The sequence below is a fragment of the Sitophilus oryzae genome, unplaced genomic scaffold (assembly GCF_002938485.1).
Source record: "Sitophilus oryzae breed Bouriz unplaced genomic scaffold, Soryzae_2.0 scaffold_172_pilon_pilon, whole genome shotgun sequence".
Taxonomy (NCBI): Eukaryota; Metazoa; Arthropoda; class Insecta; order Coleoptera; family Curculionidae; genus Sitophilus; species Sitophilus oryzae.
Window position 1 is genome coordinate 812299 of NW_022146424.1, and position 22693 is coordinate 834991.

A 22693-nucleotide genomic window follows, 5' to 3' on the forward strand; every position below is an offset into this window, starting at 1 on the left:
GAATCGAAATCAAAGCGGAGTTAATCCTTTGAATAAAGTTTTCTTTTGCGTCTCTATTGTTTCCTTTCTTGAATTTGTCAGTTAGGAATGTCGTTTTTTTCTCGTCTATTTTCCTTTGCCCGCTGGCAATGAGATTAGTTTTTGTCGAAGTTTCACCCGATCCGGGGCAAAAGGAATTTAAGTGAAAAACAAGTTTTCCTTTTATTCGCTTACTTTTCTTTACTGGCGGGGATTTTCTCAAGTAAACTTTGACTTAACTTTGAATTAGTAGATGTGATTCTGTGTTCATAATCTCGTCTGCAACTGTGTACAGTATTATGACAAATTCTTATAATCAATCAATTAGACTCAACGATTAAGGAAATGTCACAGCTTATTCGGTACCAGCATGGTTATCTTCGATGGTTTTTGAGTATTCACCTGCTGCATCAATTTTCTAGTAAGTAGGCAGGCTGGCTATGACTTTACTGTGGTTTTGCTTAGCCAAAATTATTGCATATATTGTTTAAAAAAATATGGAAAGGAATTTAAAGAAACTTTTTTTATACATAGGTTTGATAATCTGTAATAAACATTTTTTTGTTAAAATGGATATGGTAAACAATGTTTATCGTTCAGACCTAATATTACTACAAATTCCTGCACATTTCGATTTGTTGTCTTTTGGGTTTCAGAGGAAATTTTACCATTGTTTTGGCCTTAAAATATCTAGAAACATTATTTCACAGTTTAATAGAGCCAGAATAGTAACACTGACTCAACAGGGCTACCGGCGAGTTACAATAGCTGAAATTGTAGGAGTTAACTAAAGCGATGTTTCGCTAATATTAAAAAAAAATCAGAGAGACAAACGAACTTACAGACTGGGAAGGTAGAAATTACTACTGCTGTGCAAGATCGAAAAATATCTCTAATTGCTCGACGCAATCCCTTTCTTTCTAGTACTGCTATTAAAAATGAGTTAGCTCGCCTTGAAGGAGTAAATGTTTCAAGAAAGACCATAGCAAGAAGACTCCATGACAGAGGATTACATTTAAGGAGGCCTCTACGTGTTCCGAATCTTAATTTACAGCACAAAATTACGCGAATACAATGGGCTGAGGAGATGAGAGCAAATGGACCTAATTGGAATTTTGTCATATTTAGTGATGAAACAAGAATAGGCCTTCGCGACGAACTTTGGTCTGGAGAGCATCTGGAAGACGAGCACGCTTGAATGCAGCTCAACCCCGTGTCCCGTTTCAAGGGGGAAGCATTATGGTATGGACAGGTATAATGCACGGAGCTCGAACTCCTCTTGTTTTTATTGATGGCACAATGACAGGTGCCTCATATCTTAGAGATGTTTTAGAGCCTATTGTGCGTCCATTTCGAGGGGCAGTGAGGGATGAATTTGTTTACATGGACGATAATGCTCCTCCCCATCGCACTTTAGCAGTTCGCGAATTTTGTGAGGAAGAGGGTATAAGGAAAACTGTGGTGGCCACCGATTTCTCCAGATATGAATGTGATCGAGCATTAGAATTTTAGAATTTAGAATGAGTGGGAGGGGGGTTAATCACTTCGACCTGTGATCGAGCATGCTTGGGACATGCTAAAATGCCATATTGCCAAAAGGAATGATCCCCCCGTACATTAAATGAATTGAAAATTGCTGCGCGCGAAACATGGGAAGCCATTCCTCAACATCATCTGGACAACTTAATTGAGAGCATGCCACGTCGTCTCACAGCTTGCATTGAGGCTCGAGGAGGCAATACAGACTATTAGTTGTGAGAAATAATTAAAATTGTTTTCAGTATTTTCTGTTTAAATGAAATTTGTTTTTGTTGATTTTCACTCATTATGAAAGAAAATTATAATAACAGCCTAGTTGCACTCCAAAAATATAAAAAGTATCATATTAGGTCCAAAATTAGACGAAACTAGTAGAAATTATACGAAAGTATACATGGCTCTCTGTAATTAAAAATATCAAAATAATGTTTTACATTTATATACACTCTGTACATAACAGATATCGTCAAAGTCCATTAGTCAGTATCTTCTAACAAATTCATTTCGTAGACACGGCCTGCTGGTACCAATAGCTACGACAAGCTATCTGTAAAAACCATAAAAATTTAATGATGAAACCAATAAATGAGCCCAGAGTTAAGGTTTTTAATGTTTTGGACTGTAGGTATAATTTTCTAAAGATATTTATAGTTATTTGATAATTTTATTTTGAAATAAACATGTCCGATTAATGCGTATAACAGAAATGAAGAAAAAGAATCAGAAGTAAAGATTTGTAAGTAGATTTAAAGGAATAAAATTAAGTCTTACTAAATTTTGAACAAGAATATTATGTATTTATATCATAACTTTCAGCTGCAATTAAAAGATTTTAATATCATTAAATAATAGTCGAAAAACTCGAGAATACTTTATGAACAACCGGTCCGAAGAAAGAACAACCTACGCAGTGAGTCTGACAAAAGCCCAATAAATAATCAAAATCAGATCGTTATACCATGAGATAACCCTTGTTTAAGTCATGAGCTTTTCTTCGAAGGTACCTTTAAATAACATTCGTTGTCATACCTTTTGGTCTTTAGCTCTCCTTTTTTATATCTCTGTTTTTGGTGGTAAATTGAACCCACCCAGAATCCATCCCATTGTTTTCATGGTTATGTATAGGAATTATGGAAATATATAGTACATTATGGATATATTATTGGTGTTTATTGTGGTGTTTTATATAGAATAAATATAATTATTATTATGACTACCTTCTTCTTATTATGACTATCTTCTACCTAAAATCGTTTTATCCAAAACAGAGATATCAACATTATTATTATTACATACATACATACATACAGCCGTTACTCGCTGACGAGTATTCGACACACATAAAGAAAATGGTCATGCAAGGCGTTTTCTTTCATGAGCTTTTCTGTGACTGAAAAGCCCGATACGTGATGTTATCTGCCTACCGCACTCCGGACATTCAAAAATCTCATTGCTTTGTTGCCTCTCTACTTTTTGGTTGCCGCTGTTAACTGAGTTTACAACCCTTCTCCATTGAGTTCTATTGTGAGCTGCTTTTTCCCACTCATTCTGCATGTTAATTCCCTTTAAATTTTCGTGGAAAATGTCCTTGTATCTTTTCAGTTGTCCACCCGGCCTCCTCTTACCGTCCACAAGCTCACCGTAAAGCAGAGATTTTGGTATGCGGTTTTCTTGCATTCTGCATACGTGACCAGCCCATCTTAAGCGGGATTTTGTGACCATGACTTCAATACTCTCGCAGTTAGATTTTTCAAGGACCGATACGTTTGAGACATGATGGAACCACCGGACTCTTAAGAGTTGTCTAAGGTGTCTCTGTTGCAACTTGTTCAATGCGTTCATGTGTCGGCGGTAAGGCACCCAGGTTTCGCTCCCATATATCATGGTGGGGATTATAATTGCTCGGTATACTGCAAGTTTTGTTTTTGTACTCAAGTCATGATTGTAGAAAACCCTGTCTTTTAATTTCCAGAATGCCCTTGAGGCGCTACTAATCCTGTGCTGAATTTCAGAGTCAATATTGGCCTTTTCCGAAATCAAACTGCCAAGGTAATTGAATTCCGCCACATATTCCAATAGTTCTTCTCCGATTTTTATAGCATTGTTGTGATCTTCCGGGTGAGTGCACATGATTTTAGTTTTGTCGATGTTTAGCTTAAGGCTCAAAGCCTCGTATGCCCAGGTATATGTGTTCAACATTTCTTGTAATTGTTGTACCGTGTTTGCAACTAGAGTGCAGTCGTCAGCGTATTGAAGTTCTGTGATAAATTTTGTACGTGTTTTTGCCCTGAGTCTTTTTATGTTGAACAGACCGCCGTCATATCAGTATCTAATGCCCAATCCTCTCTCCTGCAGTTTGCTGTCCACTATAATGGAGAGCGCTGCCATGAATATGTTGAATAGGAGAGGCGCTAAGACACATCCCTGCCTAACTCCTGTATTTGTTAGGAATGGGTCTCTCAGTGATCCATGATGTGACACTCTTGACTTGTTGTTTTGGAGGCTTTTACACACTGTAAGAAATTTGTTGGGTACTCCGAACTTTTCCATAATTGCCCAAAGCGCATCTCTGTTCACAGAGTCGAAGGCTTTTGTTAGATCGATGAATGCAACATAAAGTTTAGACTCCTGCTCTTTTACTTTTTCCTGTAGTTGACGGATGGAAAATATGGAATCGACGGTGCCGCGGTTGGTACGAAAACCCCTTTGCGATTCTGGAAGGATTTTTTCTATATATGGGTGCAGGCGGTTTGACATTATTTTTGCAAGAATTTTTCCGCCGATAGCCAATAGCGAAATTCCCCGGTAATTTCCGCAGTCTGATGCACTTCCTTTGTTCTTAATATATTCACTATATTCGCGTTGCGAAAATCGTGAGGTACCTCTCCGCTTTCCCATACGACATCAAAGAGAGCCTTAAGATGATCCATAATTTCTTTACTTGCACACTTATAGATTTCCGCCGGAATCGCGTCACAGCCAGCTGATTTGTTGCTGTTTTATGGAGGTCTTTATTTCTTGTTCTGTTATTGGGATGTCTAATACATCGAGGCTGTTATACTGAGGTATTGTGTTTAGTGCTTCCATATTGGGGTTGTTTTCTTGGTTAAGGATATGGCTGTAATGTTCTTTCCAGTGATTTCTGATTTGTTCTTCCTCTTTTAGAAGTTCGCCATTTTGAGCCATGATTGGGCAGCTTACCTTCTTAGTTGGACCGTATACTTCTTTTACAGCCTCGAAGAATTTACGATAATCGTGATGAGTGGCGTACTCTTGAATCTGATTCGCTTTTTGTGACCACCAGTTATCCTTTACTTGGCGCAGTTCTCTTCGAAGGGTGTTGTTGGCTGCTTTAAAGTTATCTACCAGTCTTGGATTAAGTGGATTTGCAGTGACGGCTTGATGTGCTCTATGCTTTTGTTCCAAAAAAGCCTGTATATGCTGTTGATTTTCGTCAAACCAGTCTGGTTGTTTCTTTTTGTTCGACTTTCCCAGTACTGCTTCGCTGGTTTTATGAATCGCATCCCTTAATTGTGTCCAGTCTTGTTCAGCTTCCAATATTGAGATTGAAGTTATCGGTGGAAGTGATTCTTTGATGGCTTCCCGGAGGGCGTCGGCGGTATTCTTGTTCTCTAGATCCCGTACGTTCAATCTGGTCATGTTGTTTTGCTTTTTACAGCGTGGATGTTTGGGTTTTAACTGGATTTTCATTTTTGAAATTAAAAGTCGGTGGTCAGTGCCGCATTCGGCATCTATTCTAGCTTTTGTGAGCCTAACATCTTTTAGATGCATCCTTCGAACGATTATGTGGTCCAATTGATGCCAGTGGCCTGATCTAGGATGTTTCCAGGTATCTTTAAACTTGTTCATCAACATGAACCACGTATTGGTGATGCAAAGATTATACTCTGCGCATGTTGTTAATAAGCGTTCACCATTGCTATTTGCGTTTTCCATTGTTTTCCCAATACGTCAGGCCATATTTCCTGTTGTTTGCCTACACGGGCATTAAAGTCACCTAGCAAGATGATTCGTTCGTGCTTTGGAATTCGTTGAAAGGCATTTTGTAATGCTTGGTAAAATTTATCCTTATCTTCAATTTTAGCGTCAAGGGTGGGAGCGTAGGCACTAATGTTGTTGACGTAAGTTTTGTCTGATATGGGGTACCTTAGGGTCATAAGACGTTCGGAGACACCAATAGGTACTTCTGTTAACTTGGTGGCGATTTCGTTTTTGATCGCAATGCCTACACCATGAATTCTCCTGTGTGTTGCGGGGTGACCTTTCCAAAAGAAGGTGTAATGCTCCTCAGTGAGACTACCTTATCTGCAAAGCGTGTTTCGCTTAGAGCGGCAACATCTATATTTAATCGGTGGAGTTCCTGTGAGACCAGTGCTGTTCTTCTCTGGTCGATTTGAATTTATCTTGTCCAGTAGAGTGCGGACGTTCCACGCCGCGAACGTGAAACATTGATGTTTTTTGTTTCTCCGATGATACGCTCAGTAGGCACCCCTCCCGGAGATCCGATTGAGGGGGTATTTTTACCTCCGGATGATAATTTTGTCCCACTCGAATGTTCCATCATTGCTGTGTGTAAGCTGCGTGAAAAGGTTTAACTGTGGCGGTTACGCTGCCGCACAGTTTTGGCTGCAACTGTAGCACGGGATGGCTATGGCACAGTGAGGACTGCGACGATAGTTCCCTTTATGCTACGTTCTCGGCCGGCTAGGTGTATTTTATTACTCCTTTTCCCCAGAAGATGGTAGGTCTGAGGGTTGTATAAGGTTATACCGCCTATACTCGGACGTCAGAGCCTCGTTTGTGTAAACAGGGTGCACCACGTGAAGGTGAGGTTGACTTTTGGGTAAGCTAGGCTATATGTATCGCTTCAATACCCCTTGCACCCCATTATTATTATTATATTACTTATTGCCAGTTGGCCTTTTGAGTACATTTCACTAGTCCAAAATAGTAGCAAAATAAGCGTTCGGCATTTAACGTTATATGTAAAATTGGCTAGGCATTTTTACACAAATGAAAAAGGAAATTAAAGATAAAGGATAATATATCCGTATTAAAGCATATTTTTAAACAACTTCTTTATTATTAAGATTTTGATGATCAAACATCAACAAGATATTCCTTATGTTTGGACTAAATTTTCTCGAAAATAAAGACATAATTTAAAATTCCGTTACAATACGGAAATAGATTGAAGTTTTGTGATTACAGTGATATATAATTTATATGGTTTTGTAACAAATTGCTCGCTATTTTATGGTAAATGCTGAAGCTCTGCAAACTTTAATCAAGCCTTAATCAAAGCACATGTGTTTGGCAGCGGCGTGCTGTGACAATTATAGGTGGGGAAGCGAATCGGTAAAAAACCGAAAAAAAAAAAATTTCGAGACTTTACTTTTACATTTCCTTAAAAAACTTACCTTCGAAAATTCCGAGGCCAATTCCATTGTTCGATTAAAATTCTATCGAAAATTGTTAAACAAACAAAAACACATAAAGTTATAATAGTTAAAATACGATATTTTAAATTAATTTTCCGAAGCACTTGACGCGCGATAGGCATCTATTTGTATTTGAGGTCTATTCGTCTATCAGCCATTACAAATTTGTCTATAACATCATCATAAAATTTCGGATTTTCCGTTAATTGTTAGGCCTACCTTAATAATGTCACTTTTTTCTTGGAAGTTCCGACTAGAAAATCCCTTTTTTAATATCACACATACAACACAAACACAGTCTAAATTATTGTTAAGGGCATTTTTTAAAAAGAAATAGCAAAATCCTTTCTCATTTGTTGAAAATTAATTGTTACACACTGTATGTTAAGTTTTTATAGTAGTTTTTTTTTAATGAAAACGTCCCTTTTCATAAGAATACCTCAATTACTATAATCTTCCATAAAAATATTTTATATTAAATGTAGAGAAGTCTTACAATACCAGTTATTAAAAAAAAACATTAAAACATTAATTATAGTGATTCTCTAAAAAAATCCTATTAGGGCTCGTCATAAAAATAGTAAAGCTGCCATATAGGTATACGTGTCTTCATCTTGGATCTAAGAAAGACATAAATTTCAACGCCTAATATCCGTGGATCGTACGTATAGATAAAAGTTATAATGATAGGCCCGAATAATCTTTCGTAATTTCCAATTAACGATTTGGTTAAACGCTGTCAGTCGGTAATTGAAAAATAATTAATGGGCGAAAACATCGACCAGGTAACGAAATTGTTCGGCAATTCGAGCCATCAATCAAACTTAAACGTTGCCTATATACGATGCTTCAATAAGTGATTAGCTTATAGCTCCGTATAATAATCGTATTTAATTGACCGAGACTCTCGATACATTCTTTCTTATAGGTGATCGGTTTATTTTTAGAACTCTTTTAAGAAGATGTTTAAAAAACAGAAATACCAAACAGATTTTTACATCTTACTGTATATCTATTATTATAGAAAAAAACGGCGTCCAGTTACTCAGAAATGAACATCGGTGCTGTGAGCATAATCTCGTCTGCAACTGTGTACAGTATTATGACAAATTCTTATAATCAATCAATTAGACTCAACGATTAAGGAAATGCCACAGCTTATTCGGTACCAGCATCTTCGATGGTTTTTGAGTATTCACCTGCTGCATCAATTTTCTAGTAAGTAGGCAGGCTGGCTATGATTTTACTGTGGTTTTGCTACAGATACCTAACACATAGCCAAAATTATTGCATATATCGTTTAAAAATATATGGAAAGGAATTTAAAGAAACTTTTTTTATACATAGGTTTGATAATCTGTAATAAACATTTTTTTGTTAAAATGGATATTGCAAACAATGTTTATCGTTCAGACCTAATATTACTACAAATTCTTGCACATTTCGATTTGTGGTCTCTTCGGTTTCAGAGGAAATTTTACCATTGTTTTGGCCTTAAAATATCTAGAAACATTATTTCACAGTTTAATAGAGCCAGAATAGTAACACTGGCTCAACAGGGCTACCGGCGAGTTGCAATAGCTGAAATTGTAGGAGTTAACTAAAGCGATGTTTCGCTAATATTAAAAAAAATCTGGAGACATTACTGTATATCTATTATTATAGAAAAAAACGGCGTCCAGTTACTCAGAAATGAACATCGGTGACATTCATTTCATAGCCATCGCTGACGCCGTTTTTTTTTCGATCATATTGTGCTTCGTATGAGAGGTGCCACCTTATACAGGGTGCATCTCAAAACTGGCTCATCCATATAATTTTTTTGTCTTGAGATAAAAAAAATGGCGCCGGGAGGCACGTATAGCCGCCCATACATTTCTTTTAGTTTCAAAGTAAAGGAATTTTTCCAATTTTTTTTATCTCAAAAACTGCAACTTTGACTGATTTTGATGTTATTACAAATTTTGTTGCAAATATTATTCCTAATCTTAAATTGAAAACCGCGTTTCGCTAGCTACTGTAATTTTGGAGTTACGATTTTTTAAAAATTTTTAACCCCCTCCTATACCTCCTTACCAACCCCCCACCCCCACCAAAAACTAATGGCCAGATTCTCGGGCGCCACAGTATTTTTGTGCCAAATTTGGTTAAAATCGGTTTGGCGGTTTTTGAGTTATCGTGTTACAGACGGACAGACAGACACCATGAAAAAATATTTTGTATTTAGGTCATTTATGATTCAAATAACTCATTTTGAGTGGAATTAAAAAAAAATGATTTTTTGCCGATCTTAATAGCCTACCATACCTGTTGGTATGGTCGGCTAAAAATACATTGGTATTGACTGAAAAATGATTGCAAAATGTAACCAAGAGTTCCCAAGCAGCATTTGGACGTCGGGACAACGTTGTGTCACGCGACCAAACGTCGGGGCGCAACGTCGGCACAACCTCGTGCCAACCCTAATCTGCACTAGTTTGGAGAATAATTTTTGGGTCGAAACGACGTTGGATACCGACGTTGGCTGGCAGCCTAATTTAGTACAAACTGCAACGTTGTTTAAAATCCTAATTCACAGAAATACAAAACTAATATGGCGTCTAAGTCGCGTTTTATCCTAAATTGGGATAATTATAGTAAAAATATTATTTTTATGATTTAGTTAGAGACATATGTCAGATGGCAGTGAAGGAAAACAATGAAGTGAAAATTTAAAATTTAAGGTTATGGTTCAATACAGTTGCAAAAAGGTAGTGACTCGACGTCCTACCAACGTAAGAATAAGGAAATCTAAACAACGTTGGAATTAGTAAAACAGACGACGTTTGCATAACGTTGGAATAGGTCCTGAAACTGACGTCGGAAAACTCTATATTGTCCAACGTTGTAACTACGTTGTCCGAATCACCTAAAAATCACTTAAGCAAAAAAGGTTACATGACAACGTTTATTCGACGTCGCAGAAGCTTCTACTTTGCTGTAGTACTAGTCCAACATCGGCACAACGTTATAAAAACGTTTAAATTTATTTTAATACCCAAAGTAGGGAGCTAACTATTTTTTGTAACTAATCCAACGTTGTGTTTAGTAAACATGTGGTCGCAAGTCGTGAAAATGCTACTTGGGTTAACATTCAATCAACAAGTAAGTATTTTAGAACCTCTTCAGTGATAATTGCTAATTTTTTGGGTAAATATTGCTTATATGTTAATGTGATTTATATAGACAATTCCTCTCTGAATTTTACCAGTTACAAAAAGTCTAAACATTGAATTAAGACATACAAATGCCCGTTCCCCGCGTAATTAATATAAGAATTTCAGTGTACGCGACAAAAATAAATGTCATCGGCTTTTTGTTGATGTAGAATTAAATTCCACATGAAAAATATTTAAGCTGTGCCGAGGCAAATGTTTTATGACGTGTCCATTTCTTTCTCCCGACAAGCGAATTAGTCTTTGTAAGCTGGTGTGCCGGTCCCAAAGCCATCTATGTAACGTGTACGACCAGGCATTTCGTTCGTTTTTGTTTATTTTTGGATTGTTTCAGCGCGAGCACGTACTCAAAAAACCGCTAGAAAAACTTTAATTTTGTTTTATATTTAATCATACCAATGAGTAAAGAATACAAAGAATGATTGAATAAATATATCAAGAAATGGTTAAAATTACAACAAACAAACAAACAACGCTTTATTGTGCAAAAAGCCAAAACAGCTTCATCGACAAAGCACTCACAAACAACAAAATCACAAAAAAATAGAAACAACAAAAAATACACAATACAAATAATACAATTCAAAAAAATATAAGTCTTTAAAATTACAAAAAGAATATACATGGACAATTTTAGAACAGTACGCAGTAAATAGATATAATTTTAAAGTTATAGAATATTAAATACTTGACCTTTGACCAGTGTGTGAGATGATCAAAATTTTAAAATTCAAAATTGTTCATAATCAAACATCAATAAAAAAGTCGTTTACCGCATATAGGGCTCTCTCCAGTAGGTATGATTTTAGAGCCTTGCGAAATGCGGGAAAGAATGAAAGCGATTTGATATTCAAAGGCAGATGATTGTACATTTTTTTGGCATTGTACAGTATTGAACCCTTAACTAGTTCTGAGCTCGGGGTTGGCAGATAAAGATCGTGCTCTGCATTCCTAAGTGGATAGTTATGAGATGGCCTTTCGGGAATAGCAGATATGTGCTTGCGGATTAAGCAAACGGATTCAAAAATGAATAAAGAAGGAAGAGTCAGTATTTTCAAATTTTTAAAGAAATTCTGGCAGTGAGTTCTACTGTTCAGTCCCAATAAATATCGAACTGCTCTCTTTTGAAGTATGAAAACACGATCAAATTTTGTTGCGCAGCAAGTACCCCAGAATGGAAGGGCATAACGAAGATGTGACTCAAAAAGGGCATAATAGGCTATTCTAGAGGTTGAGAAGTTAAGTTCCTTAGAAACTGATCTTAGCGCAAAACAGGCAGCGCTTAGTTTCTTTGATAGAGCTTCAATGTGAGAGTCCCATTTTAACGAGTTGTCTACAAGAAGTCCTAAGAATTTCACAGAGTCCACGACGTCAATAGTAGTGTTATTAAGTACAAAAGGTTGGTATAGTACTTTTATATGACAAAACTTTAGTTTTTGATAGGTTGAGGCATAGGAGATTAGAATCGCACCAAGACTTAATGGTGCGTAAGTCATTGGATATAGTATCATATAGCGCCGCAACATCTGGGCCGCTCCAAGTGAAACTAGTATCGTCCACAAAGAGGCAGATTTTACCGCTAATGTCCAGATTTGCAATGTCGTTGATAAACACCAGAAACAAAATAGGGCCAAGTACTGAACCCTGAGGGACACCACATTCTATAGGCTTACAAGAAGACATAGACGTATCAATCCTCACAAGCTGCCTTCTGTTGCCAAGATTATTATTGCCAATTTACGGGTTTAGCACAGTAAAATCAACGTCATTGTAACAAAAATTGTAAACTCAATATAATAAATCAGTGAGTTTCTTGATGTTTTGTAAATATTTTTTCTTTGTTTTTTTTACAGTTAATGGAGGTTGGTCAGCTTGGTCACAGTGGACAGACTGCAGGTGTCCAGGAGACATACTGGGAGCAGGTAAAATGAGTACTAGAACTTGCAACAACCCTCCACCCAGCAATGGAGGCCAGCCCTGCCATGGATCCAACGTGAAGAAGAGCAAGGATTGTGTGACCTGTCCACAAGGTATTTTCTACTTGATTTTTGGTGTAATAGAATAAGTATCTAAGTATCTAACTGCTTTAGCTAACGCTAGCTATAAGAGTATCTTAGGTTGTCGATGATAATATGTAAGATTCTCTTACTTTTGTGAAATTACGCCAAAGACAATGTTTTTTAATGTTCAGACATTTTTTTATTCAAAGAACCTTAAAAACTACTGTAAATAATGATTTTTATTTTATTAAAAGTTTTAAGACTCACCCTGTATAAGGTATAGCTTCAAGAATAAACAAAAATACTACAGTTTCCATTATCCTGATTAACTTAAATTTAAAAATATAGCGATAGGTATATTTGTTACTTTAATAATTTTTTGACGATAAAGTGTCAAAAGGTTTTAAGATGACATTCATAGTCAAGTGAAATTAATATTGTCGTCATTCGTCATAGATAAAAGAAACAAGTTCAGATTCGAAATTGCCCATAAGGACAATGTAAATACTATTTGGCGCTATTCTTACAACGGTCGCTCTCCAAAGCTTTTGATAATTTCGGAGCGGTTCGACTTTTTCCGGAATTATGTCGCCAAATTTATTATTATGTTCTTTTAGTTTTTTAAATAAAATACAGCGTGTTACATATAAGAAACTTTATTTTATATAAGAACATGTATGAAATACCTATAAAACATTGGAAACCGACGTTATGCCACGATCCACGATGTTTTTTGTAGTTCACAGTTCACACTTGCCACCTTGTCACAATTATCACAGGTTTGAGTAAATAAAATTTAAATTAAACTCACAAAATAGCAATAATTACTTCGAAAATGGACGCTTTAAACAATTTTCGGTTTTAACAAGGCAGTTTAAATTTTGAAAGATATTATAATTTTTGAATATTCTGACTTTGACAAGAGAAAGTTATTTCTGTTCTTGTTTGCGGTTGTTCTTAGCAACCGCTATAGCAGCGCCCTACAACGTATGCGCTCCAAAATATTTATAAGTTTTGGCGGCAAGCCGGGCATTTCCTTTATATATACCGTGCTGGCAACTGTTACTTTTGGGTCGGCATTTACATGTGTGGAAGTAAATCGCATAGGGATCTTATTAAGTCGGAGTGAGAGAAATGCGACCGACCGACGCGACGGTGTGCTGTTGCGGCGTTGCCGACACGCCTTTCTCTATCAAGTAAAGTAAAATCACGATCGCAAACCGCTTATTTTTAAAAGACTTTTTTTCAAGAGATAACTAGATAAAATCATTAGATATGTTTCTGAGTTCTAATATGTTTAAATAAGAAAAATTCGATAAGGTTTTTTTTTCCGTTCAAAAATTATAAACATTTACTTTGAGAGCATAGCAATTTTCAGCAATCGTGTAATTTTTTTATTGATAAAGATTTTCACATGCTGTCTACAAAGAAAATACAGCAAAAATATTAACAAAGTTCTTGAAAAAACTACAATCTATTATTTCTAATAGATTTCGAGATATCGATTTTTGAATTCAGAGTTATAGCTAATAGCGCGACCACTATCGAACACCCACTCAATTCCACTTATTTTTACCAAAAATGCAAGTGTTTCTAGCTTGCACTTAAAAAAATTCAAGCTATAGGGAAAATTACAACGACTCGTTAATAAATAACAAATTAAGTATCACGAGACGTAATTAAATCGTGAAGCTGAACGCATGACGTACACCTTTCCCTAGAACTTTAAGTACTGACAGAGGTATTGATTGGGTCGACCGGTCAACTGCGACAAATCTGCTATATCCCCTTCCACGTCTCTTAGCGCTGTGCACAGTTTCTCGGTTTATTTCATACGTTTGGCAACGTGTTTACTGTCCTCTCTTTGTTCAGTACATTATAAACGCATTGCACTCTTCTTACATACGGAAATCTCAGCCCTTAGTATAATTGTCGTTGGTTAGAATTAGAAAAATCTTAGAAATACGTTAGGAACCATCTATTTTGTGTAATTCCTGTGCATTGCCATTGCCTTACACAAAATAGTCTGTTTCCCAATGAGTTTTAAAAAACTATTATCTCATTTTCCACGTATTAATCACTAAACTAAGAATTCGAAATAATGAAATATGTAGCAAAAGAATTTCCACACAACATTTTGTTCCAATTAGAACAGATGTCCCTTCCTTCTCAAAAAAAAACTCCAAAAATGTGCTCTTAAAAATTACACCACACGCACATATTTCTTTGTCCAAAACAACAAAATTATGACATTATTACCGAAAATAGAGACTTGGGAAAAAAAGGATAACTGGCACCATGTGGCATGCAGCGAAATTCAGTCATTAAATCGAAAACGGTCGAGATTAGGAGTATTTATGGGCCGAAACCGCATCCATTACTCCAAAAAATCATTATTCTTTGCTCCGCGCTCTCTATTTTTCACCGTCTTTTCGGTTCGGGGGCGGTGCTCTGCGGCATTTTAAATCAATTTTCTACTAATCATCTCGTCATGCCGCGACCCCCGCTATCATGGATTTCGTTAAGCTGTTTGGGCATTCTTCAATATGTTGGAGCTGTTGTTGCTAGCGTTCATTTTGGTACTGTAATTACATACTTATTAACTATAAGAAAAATTAATAATTAAAACTTTTTAAAAACTTTTATTTCGAGGCTCTGAATAAAAGAGAATAAACTTTAAATTGAATCAAATCTATGAATTTATTATACAGGGTGAGTCTTAGTGGTAGTATATTTCGACCCCATAATCAGGATTATAAGTTTTTTTTCGCAAAAAGAAAATTGAAAATTTGGAAATATTTTTAGTTTTTAGTTAAAAACCATAAGTTCTTGATAATATGGCACCATAGGTAGTAGATTAGATTTACAAGAAAGAAAACCCATAAAAGATCCAGTGGTTTTTAAAATTTAAGCAAAAAAATTTTTTGTTTAAATTTGTTTGAAAATTTAAAAAAAATTGTTTTTTTTTTGAAAAAATTTTGTGAGCACCGGATTTTTTCTGTATTTGCATCCCTTTTATTGCCGTAACCATAGAGTAAAGACGTAACTATGGTAATATCTGAGATTAAGGAATTATACCGTGAGAAAATTTGCGGTGAACGGCAGTTATAAAGGTTTTCGAAAAATATTAAAGGGAAATTTAAAAGAAAATGCACGATTTTCAACATTTTTTTAGCGAAAAAACCTCATAGACGTGTTCCTGGAGTCGGAATATACCAGCCCTGAAAATATTTGCACTTATTTAAGACTCACCCTGTATAAAACAACCCCAGAACTCCCAACTGTCAAAAGAGTATGACACGGAGACGAGATATCCCCGAAGTTGTTTACAGGAACTCTGATTTCATGATTTTTTTCTGACACTATACAATGAATGTCAAGTGTTTTGAATATAAAAATCGAATACCAAAAGATTAAAAAATGATTATATTAAAGCAAACTCTAAATGAGACAAACGATTTATTTACCTTTTGCTTGTTGAGTCAAAAAAAAATCAATATATAAAAGATTAGCCATATGGTGGGATGGTATGGGCCAAAAAAATAGGATAATGAAAATACTCTTATAGATTAATTCGAAATTTAAATTAAGAAAAAGAAAGATGTCAGACGAGTAGATTTATGCATGAAAAAACGTACCTACGTTGAAAATTTGCTTCTAAAAAATTGATTTTGGATAATGGATGGTTAGTTAAACGATGCCATAATGACGTTATTAGACGAGCTTTGGTTAATATTTGAGAAAAGCCGTGCCCACCTATTTCAATTTCCTGCCTGTAAATAATCGCAACCCAGAGAAAACATCGCCGCCTCGGTATTGGACAGACGACGTTTCGAAAGCCCAGGAACGGCCGTCCATCTTCAACGTTTCAGCTATTGATTAAAGCGAGGATTTATGAGCGTTATTAGAGCGGGCCAACCCACAGGTTTATCATCGTTTCAAGAAAACACACGCGGTCGTGTGGAGGCCACTTAAGAATCTTCTACTAAATTTAGTACCAGTCCGGTAGTAGTACTTTTGAGCTCGGTATGTCAAAATTTTGAAAAATCGAAACCCGAAATTAATTCATTAGCGATTTTATCGTCTAGGTCGACGATAAAATACCATTTTATTGTCTTATATAAAAAATAACTATTATTGTTTTTTGTCAATCGTGATTTAAATCTCAAGATAATGCAGCAGCTAAAAATAGTTTAATCTGTTTGAAGACTTCTTACATATTATCAGTTGACAACCTGTAATCTAACCTAATAAAATCTAGACTAACCCCGCTTTTAATGTTTGTCATTCATCGCTTTCGTAGAAGAATTGGTACTGGATACAGCTTACGACTATGATAACGATTACAACTACGGTAAGAAGGCTATAAGCTAGAGTTACAACATCTACAGGGTGTCCCTTAAACACAGAGCAATAATATTTTATAATATAATTCTTAGTTATTATAATTCCATAGTTTGAATATTTTTTATTAATTATATTATTATTATTATTTTTATTAAGTTGTTTAAGTGACACCCTGTACCTTCCAGCATAAACACCTCCCATTATTAACACTTTATATGTGAATATTTCTCATAAACATAATCATATATGAATATGAAAAAATATATAAATATAAAAAAGTATAGATATGTTTTTGAGGAATATTCATACAGTTGCTTTACTCACTACATAAAATGACCTTCAAGACATTTCACATCACATTTATCACCACACTTTCAGGTAACATATTCTATATTTATAATTTACTAATGTTTATTATTATTATTTTAATATTAACAGAGTATTTGGTTTTTTATATAAATCTATTTAGGTGTTGATATATTGGATTTGTGTTCAAAAGACTATTTTTTGTTAGTTAAACTAAATTATACAGCTGGGTTGGAGCATTTGCATAATATGTTTTTTATTATTGATTATTATTGATTTTATCCATTATTGGTAAGCGTATTTTACATACAGTGGAAACATAAAATATAAGAAAAAATACCTTTTAAAAGAAGATAGCAAAATTCAACATCTAAATGGATTTACATAAAAAAATAAGTTTTTTCAAATAATATACTTGTTTTTTCATATGGTTATTTAGTTGAACCGCCAAGGTGGTCAGCTTGGTCGGAATGGTCAGATTGCAACGAAGACTGTCTAAAGACGAGAAAGCGACAGTGTATACCAGGAACCGGCTCGTCCAGAAAAAGCTGCAATGGAAAGGATGTCCAGACGAATCCGTGTTCTTCAGATTTGTGCAGATCAATGGAGTTGACTAGAGTCAGAGAAGGTAAGTTTGTTTTAGAATATGTCCTTGATTATTTTCTTTTTATTACTATCTATAATTTTCTTGTATTACATATGTATTTGTGATCAAGATTGTCCTCTAGGGGGCGTAACAGCAATTTAATATTTATCATTGTTGAAAGAAAGAGGACCAAACAATTTTCGAAGGTATTCGCAGAGAAAAAAAATGATAGACTGGTCATAATTGACGAACACAGAAAGTTGCAAAGGTATTTCAGATAATTCCACCATAATTTAAACTTTAATAAAATTCAAAGCTGAAACTATTAAATGTCAACAACTTTTGATGTTTAAATGGCATCCTCGGCATTTTTTTGCTTTATTCGATAGAAAATGACACTTTGAATGGACATGTCATATGTCAACTTTTGATATTTTCGCATATGGTTTAATTGAAATTGTAACATGCGGTTTATGACGATAATTTGACTCAAAAATATTGGTTGTGTGGTACCAAATTGTTAGTAAAAAAATGCTTTTTCCAAATATGCTAATGATCCACCTTCGTTCCATTTGAAATAAATTGAGATATGATTAAAAATACGATTTGGGTATCTTTTGACCGGCCAGGACAAGACACGATAAACATTAGGTGCAATTCACACTGAACGGACGTGGGCGAGGACGTGGCAAGCACGGGACACGGACGCGGCGGAGAAGTGACGGGTGCCAATTCATACAGAAGGGGCCGGGTAGTGACGAAAAATTTCGGTAAGTTAGGAACGGAGAGATGAAGTAGTTTAAAGAGTCCTAGTTTTGGCTACAACTGTTATTACCGACTAGATTAGAACATGGATTTTTCAAGTTCTGATGAAGATATATTGGATTTGGTGTACTTGGCTAATGTATAAAATACAGACAATTTTGGGTTCATCTATTGTGGCTAAAGAATGGGAAAACGGGTGGAACATTCGACGTTATGCTTCAACTTTCTCACAAAACTGAATATTAAATTCAATATAGTCTTGCATTTTTTACTACGCCACAAGTGTCGTTCAACGGACGTGTCTGTTCCTATACGCCACGAGCGACTGGAAGGAGACGTGGCAAGGGCGGGATGGCGTGGCAAGGGCGGACGCCGCCTCTGTGTGCATTGGACCATTGAATTACATAGAAGAGACGTAGAAGCGACATAAGTCTGTGCCACGTCCACGCCTGACGTCCGTTCAGTGTGCATTGCGCCTTAGATCTATTTTTCCAAGGGTCATAGATTAAAAATTAGTGTTTTTAACACAGCCTTGGCACTCTAGATTGAAATTTAAAATACGATTTTTTAAATTTTAAATGAAAATGTCAAAAGTTGACATACGATATTGCATTATATTCAGAGTGTCATCTTATATCGAATAAAGTAAGAAATACACTTTTGAGAAACAGTCAGTTTATAGAGAACTTCAATATAAAAACAGGTTTCTTTAAAATTCTAAATTCCCTAACCCCCTAACACACGCGGTCGTGTGGAGGCCACTTAAGAATCTTCTACTAAATTTAGTACCAGTCCAGTAGTAGCACTTTTGAGCTCGATGTGTCAAACTTTTGAAAAATCGTAACATAAATTGGACTCGTGTCACATATCACAAAAGTACAGACTGAAGAAAAAGAGAGAGATCTGTTGTTTTGTATTAATTAGGTTACGAAGGATTGTAAAACTTTTTGTATGACTTGAGAAATAAAGATTATTATTTACTTATTTCGTTTTCAGCCATTTCTGGCTCCAATTCAATCAGCAATCGAGACGAAAGAGAATTAAAAAATATTGACTCAAAACTGACGGCTTTATTTATTTGTCAAATTACATAGAAACCAACGCCAACACAGCACAATATTTTTTCTACTCATAATAAATTCCTTGTAATAATAATTTCTGAATATTTTTTAAAACGTAACTCGCTAAATAAAGACAATAAAATACCATTTTATTGTCTTGTAATATAATTATAATAATGTAATATATTGTAAGAAAAGAAAAGAAGAAGAGTAATAAATTCCTTGAAATTCCAGCCAATAAAGCTGCCGCAATATCAGGACATCTTAAATATCCCAAATGGAAAAACAAACATTTGAGTACAGAATGTAAGTCAAGAATATACAAAACCTGCATACGACCAGTGATGACATATGGTGCGGAAACCAGAGCTGAAACATCAGTAACAAAGAGAATCCTACGAACTACTGAAATGAAGACCTTAAGAATGATAACTGGATACACATTGAGAAGAAGAGAATGGAACCAGCATGTCAATAGAATGGGCCCCGACAGAATGGCCATAATAATTCGCAACAACGTACCCCATGGCAGAAGACCTACTGGACGACCACCTAAACGTTGGCAAGACAGTTGGCAGTCAACCTCGCAAGAGTTGCTTAGACGAGGAGAAAACCGAGGAGGAACTTTTAAATGAAAATGTCAAAAGTTGACATACGATATTGCATTCTATTATCGAATATAATATAATAATAATATTGCATTCTATTATCGAAATTGCATCTTATATCGAATAAAGTAAGAAATACACTTTTGAGAAACAGTCAGCTTATAGAGAACTTCAATATAAAAACAGGTTTCTTTAAAATTCTAAATTCCCTAACCCCCTACTATTGATTTTCATCAACAAGTACGTATACCCACACAAAAATCTATCAAAATCACAAAGAGTTTGCATTACTAATAAATACCCCATTCGCCCCCTATTCGTATCCTTCACACCCTCCTGCTTGATATTCTCCCCAAACTGCCCCATAAAACCTAACCTATTTTTTCTCTCTCCTGAACCAAGTGCGCTCCTATGTGTTGCACGTGATATCATTTATTTATCTTGCTCTTATCTGCCTCTGCGCGTTTTGCCTCTCCAAACCACACACAGTATTCACAACAGCCGCAAACCTGGAGAATACTCAACTCCCGACCTTCCAGATTTACGAGCTCTTTTAAGCCGGGCCCTTAGTTTATCTACATTGCATGTACGTAAATGTATAGAGGGTGGATATTTTTCTTGGAAAAATCGTAAGTTTTCTCGCCATTGAAACTGAAATCTAAAAATAAAATAGTTATTTGTGTAACTAGTGCAAAAAGGACATATTTGTTGCACGACGCATGAGTTTTGCAGCTGGTGACGAAAGGCCTGTTCGCAGAAGAATCCCTGACTAGTCAGCACGTTTTTTATTGGTTAAAATGCGTAGAAACCTGATTGTTAGTCTGGTTTCTACACATTTCAACCAATAAGAAACGCGCTGACTAGTCAGGGATTCTTCTAAGAACAGACCTGGTGTCGAGAGATGCAATTATGCTGAGTACAACAAATATGCTTTTTATATAAGTTGCACACAACATTTTTTCTACGATCGAATTGAACTTCTTATTTAAATGTTTATTAAAAAGTTAGTACACTATAAACAAATATAATTTATATTTTTTTTAATAACTTTTTTGAGTTCTTTTTAATTTCAATGTCGCAGTTTGAACAATTCACTGAGGCAATTGATGGACAAACTTCATTTCCAGTACTCTTTGAATTTTCTTCTCATTTCTGCTCGTGGAGGTCTCGGGTTCTTGTTCTTTACTTAAAACTCTTTTCCGGAATGTGGCTGCGAGGTGTCCAGTACTGGTACTCGGGTTACCTTTCAGGATTTTACAAATTTTTACAAACATTTACCAATTTTTTCTCTTTAGTTAAACTCGTCATTAATAATGCCATGGTTGTTTTTTGTACTACCGTAAAAAAAAATACTTTTAATTCAGAATATAGTGTAAAAAATAGTTACGTTTTGCATGATCGTAGAAAAGAGTTATTTGTGTAACATGCTACTGAATAAAATCCAAAAGGAAGCCAGCTTTTTGGTAGCTTTTTACTATTGAAGAAATTGTCTGGCCAAATAAAAATTTTTAAGACTTGTAAGTGCACCTTTATTAAATATTTACTAAACGTTTCTGTGTGGAAATATCTAGAACACCTACTACGAGCCCTAACAACTATACGTTGGGACAAGGTCTTTTTTTTGCAATGAAAATAGTAATTTGTTAAAACGACTCAATTTTATTTTGTTTATTATTTTAAATTCAAACATTACAATATGATCAAGACAATTTTACTATATTTTTATAACTTTGCAAACAAATCACTTTTGATAATAGCTTATTTTGCCAAATCAAGCCAAATTTGCTGACAACTATATATTGGGACAGCACAAGAAGAAATTGGTTTAATACGGAGTTACATCACCTTTCGACTTAACAACTGCCTGAACTTTTAATGGCATTGTATTTGCCAAAGATTGGCACATTTGAGGAGAAAAATTATCTCAAATTTCCTGCAGTTTTGTCCGTAAATCAAAAATTGTTGGTTGAGGGTGGTTTCTTAAATATTGCTTCTTTTTATGCCACACAGTTTCTGTAACATCGAGGTCCGGACTACTTGCACGATGGCACAATTTTTATATTATTATTACCCAACCAATTTTTAGTTGATTTTGCTGAATGGCACAATACTCCATCTTGTTGGAAAATATAGTCTTCGTTTGGAAACAATTCTTGAGCACTAGGCAAAAGTGAGGTCTCAAGTATATGTTGATATTTTTGGGCGTGAACAGTGCCATCTATAAAAATTAATTTGCCCAAACCTCTTGCTGACATGCAACCCCAAACCATAATCTCCTTAGGAAATTTAACAACACTCTTTAAGTAATCTTTATGAAAGGCTTCTGCTTTATTTCGTATTATTCGCTTTCGATGATCTCCAACGCAAACATCAAATTTAGACTCATCGCTAAATATGACCTTATTCCAATCATTTTGTGTCCACGATAATTTAGATTTTGTCCAATTGTAGCGATTTTTCTTTTGAATTTCTGTCAGTAGCGGTTTTTTTTTGGCCTAAAGAATTTGTATCAATAATCTTCTGGTAATTGATTATCCACACAAAATAAAGTTTACCTTGTAAAACCCCAAACCGCATTTATGGATATGTTTTCGGCAACATTCTCTTGATATATTTAAACCAGTTACAGTATTCCATTTAACTGTTACTTCGCGAAGAGTACTTCTTCTCGCAGACTTACAAATTTTTACTTAATTTCGTAAATCTCTCTGAGATACAACTTTTGGCCTTCCCGAACTTTTACCTCTAACGTCTACATTGGCAGATTCGCCGTATTTTTTTTATTA

General features: G+C 35.3%; 1 protein-coding gene across 1 annotated transcript in view; it reads left to right on the forward strand.

The window, feature by feature from the left end:
- The window catches only part of LOC115881660 (netrin receptor UNC5C), a 452006-nt gene that overhangs the window by 367193 nt on the left and 62120 nt on the right, over positions 1-22693 (forward strand). Inside the window, exons 6-7 of the mRNA XM_030899233.1 lie at positions 12088-12264; positions 17327-17515. Of these exons, the coding sequence (XP_030755093.1) occupies positions 12088-12264; positions 17327-17515 (366 nt within the window). The remainder of the gene's footprint in view (positions 1-12087; positions 12265-17326; positions 17516-22693) is intronic.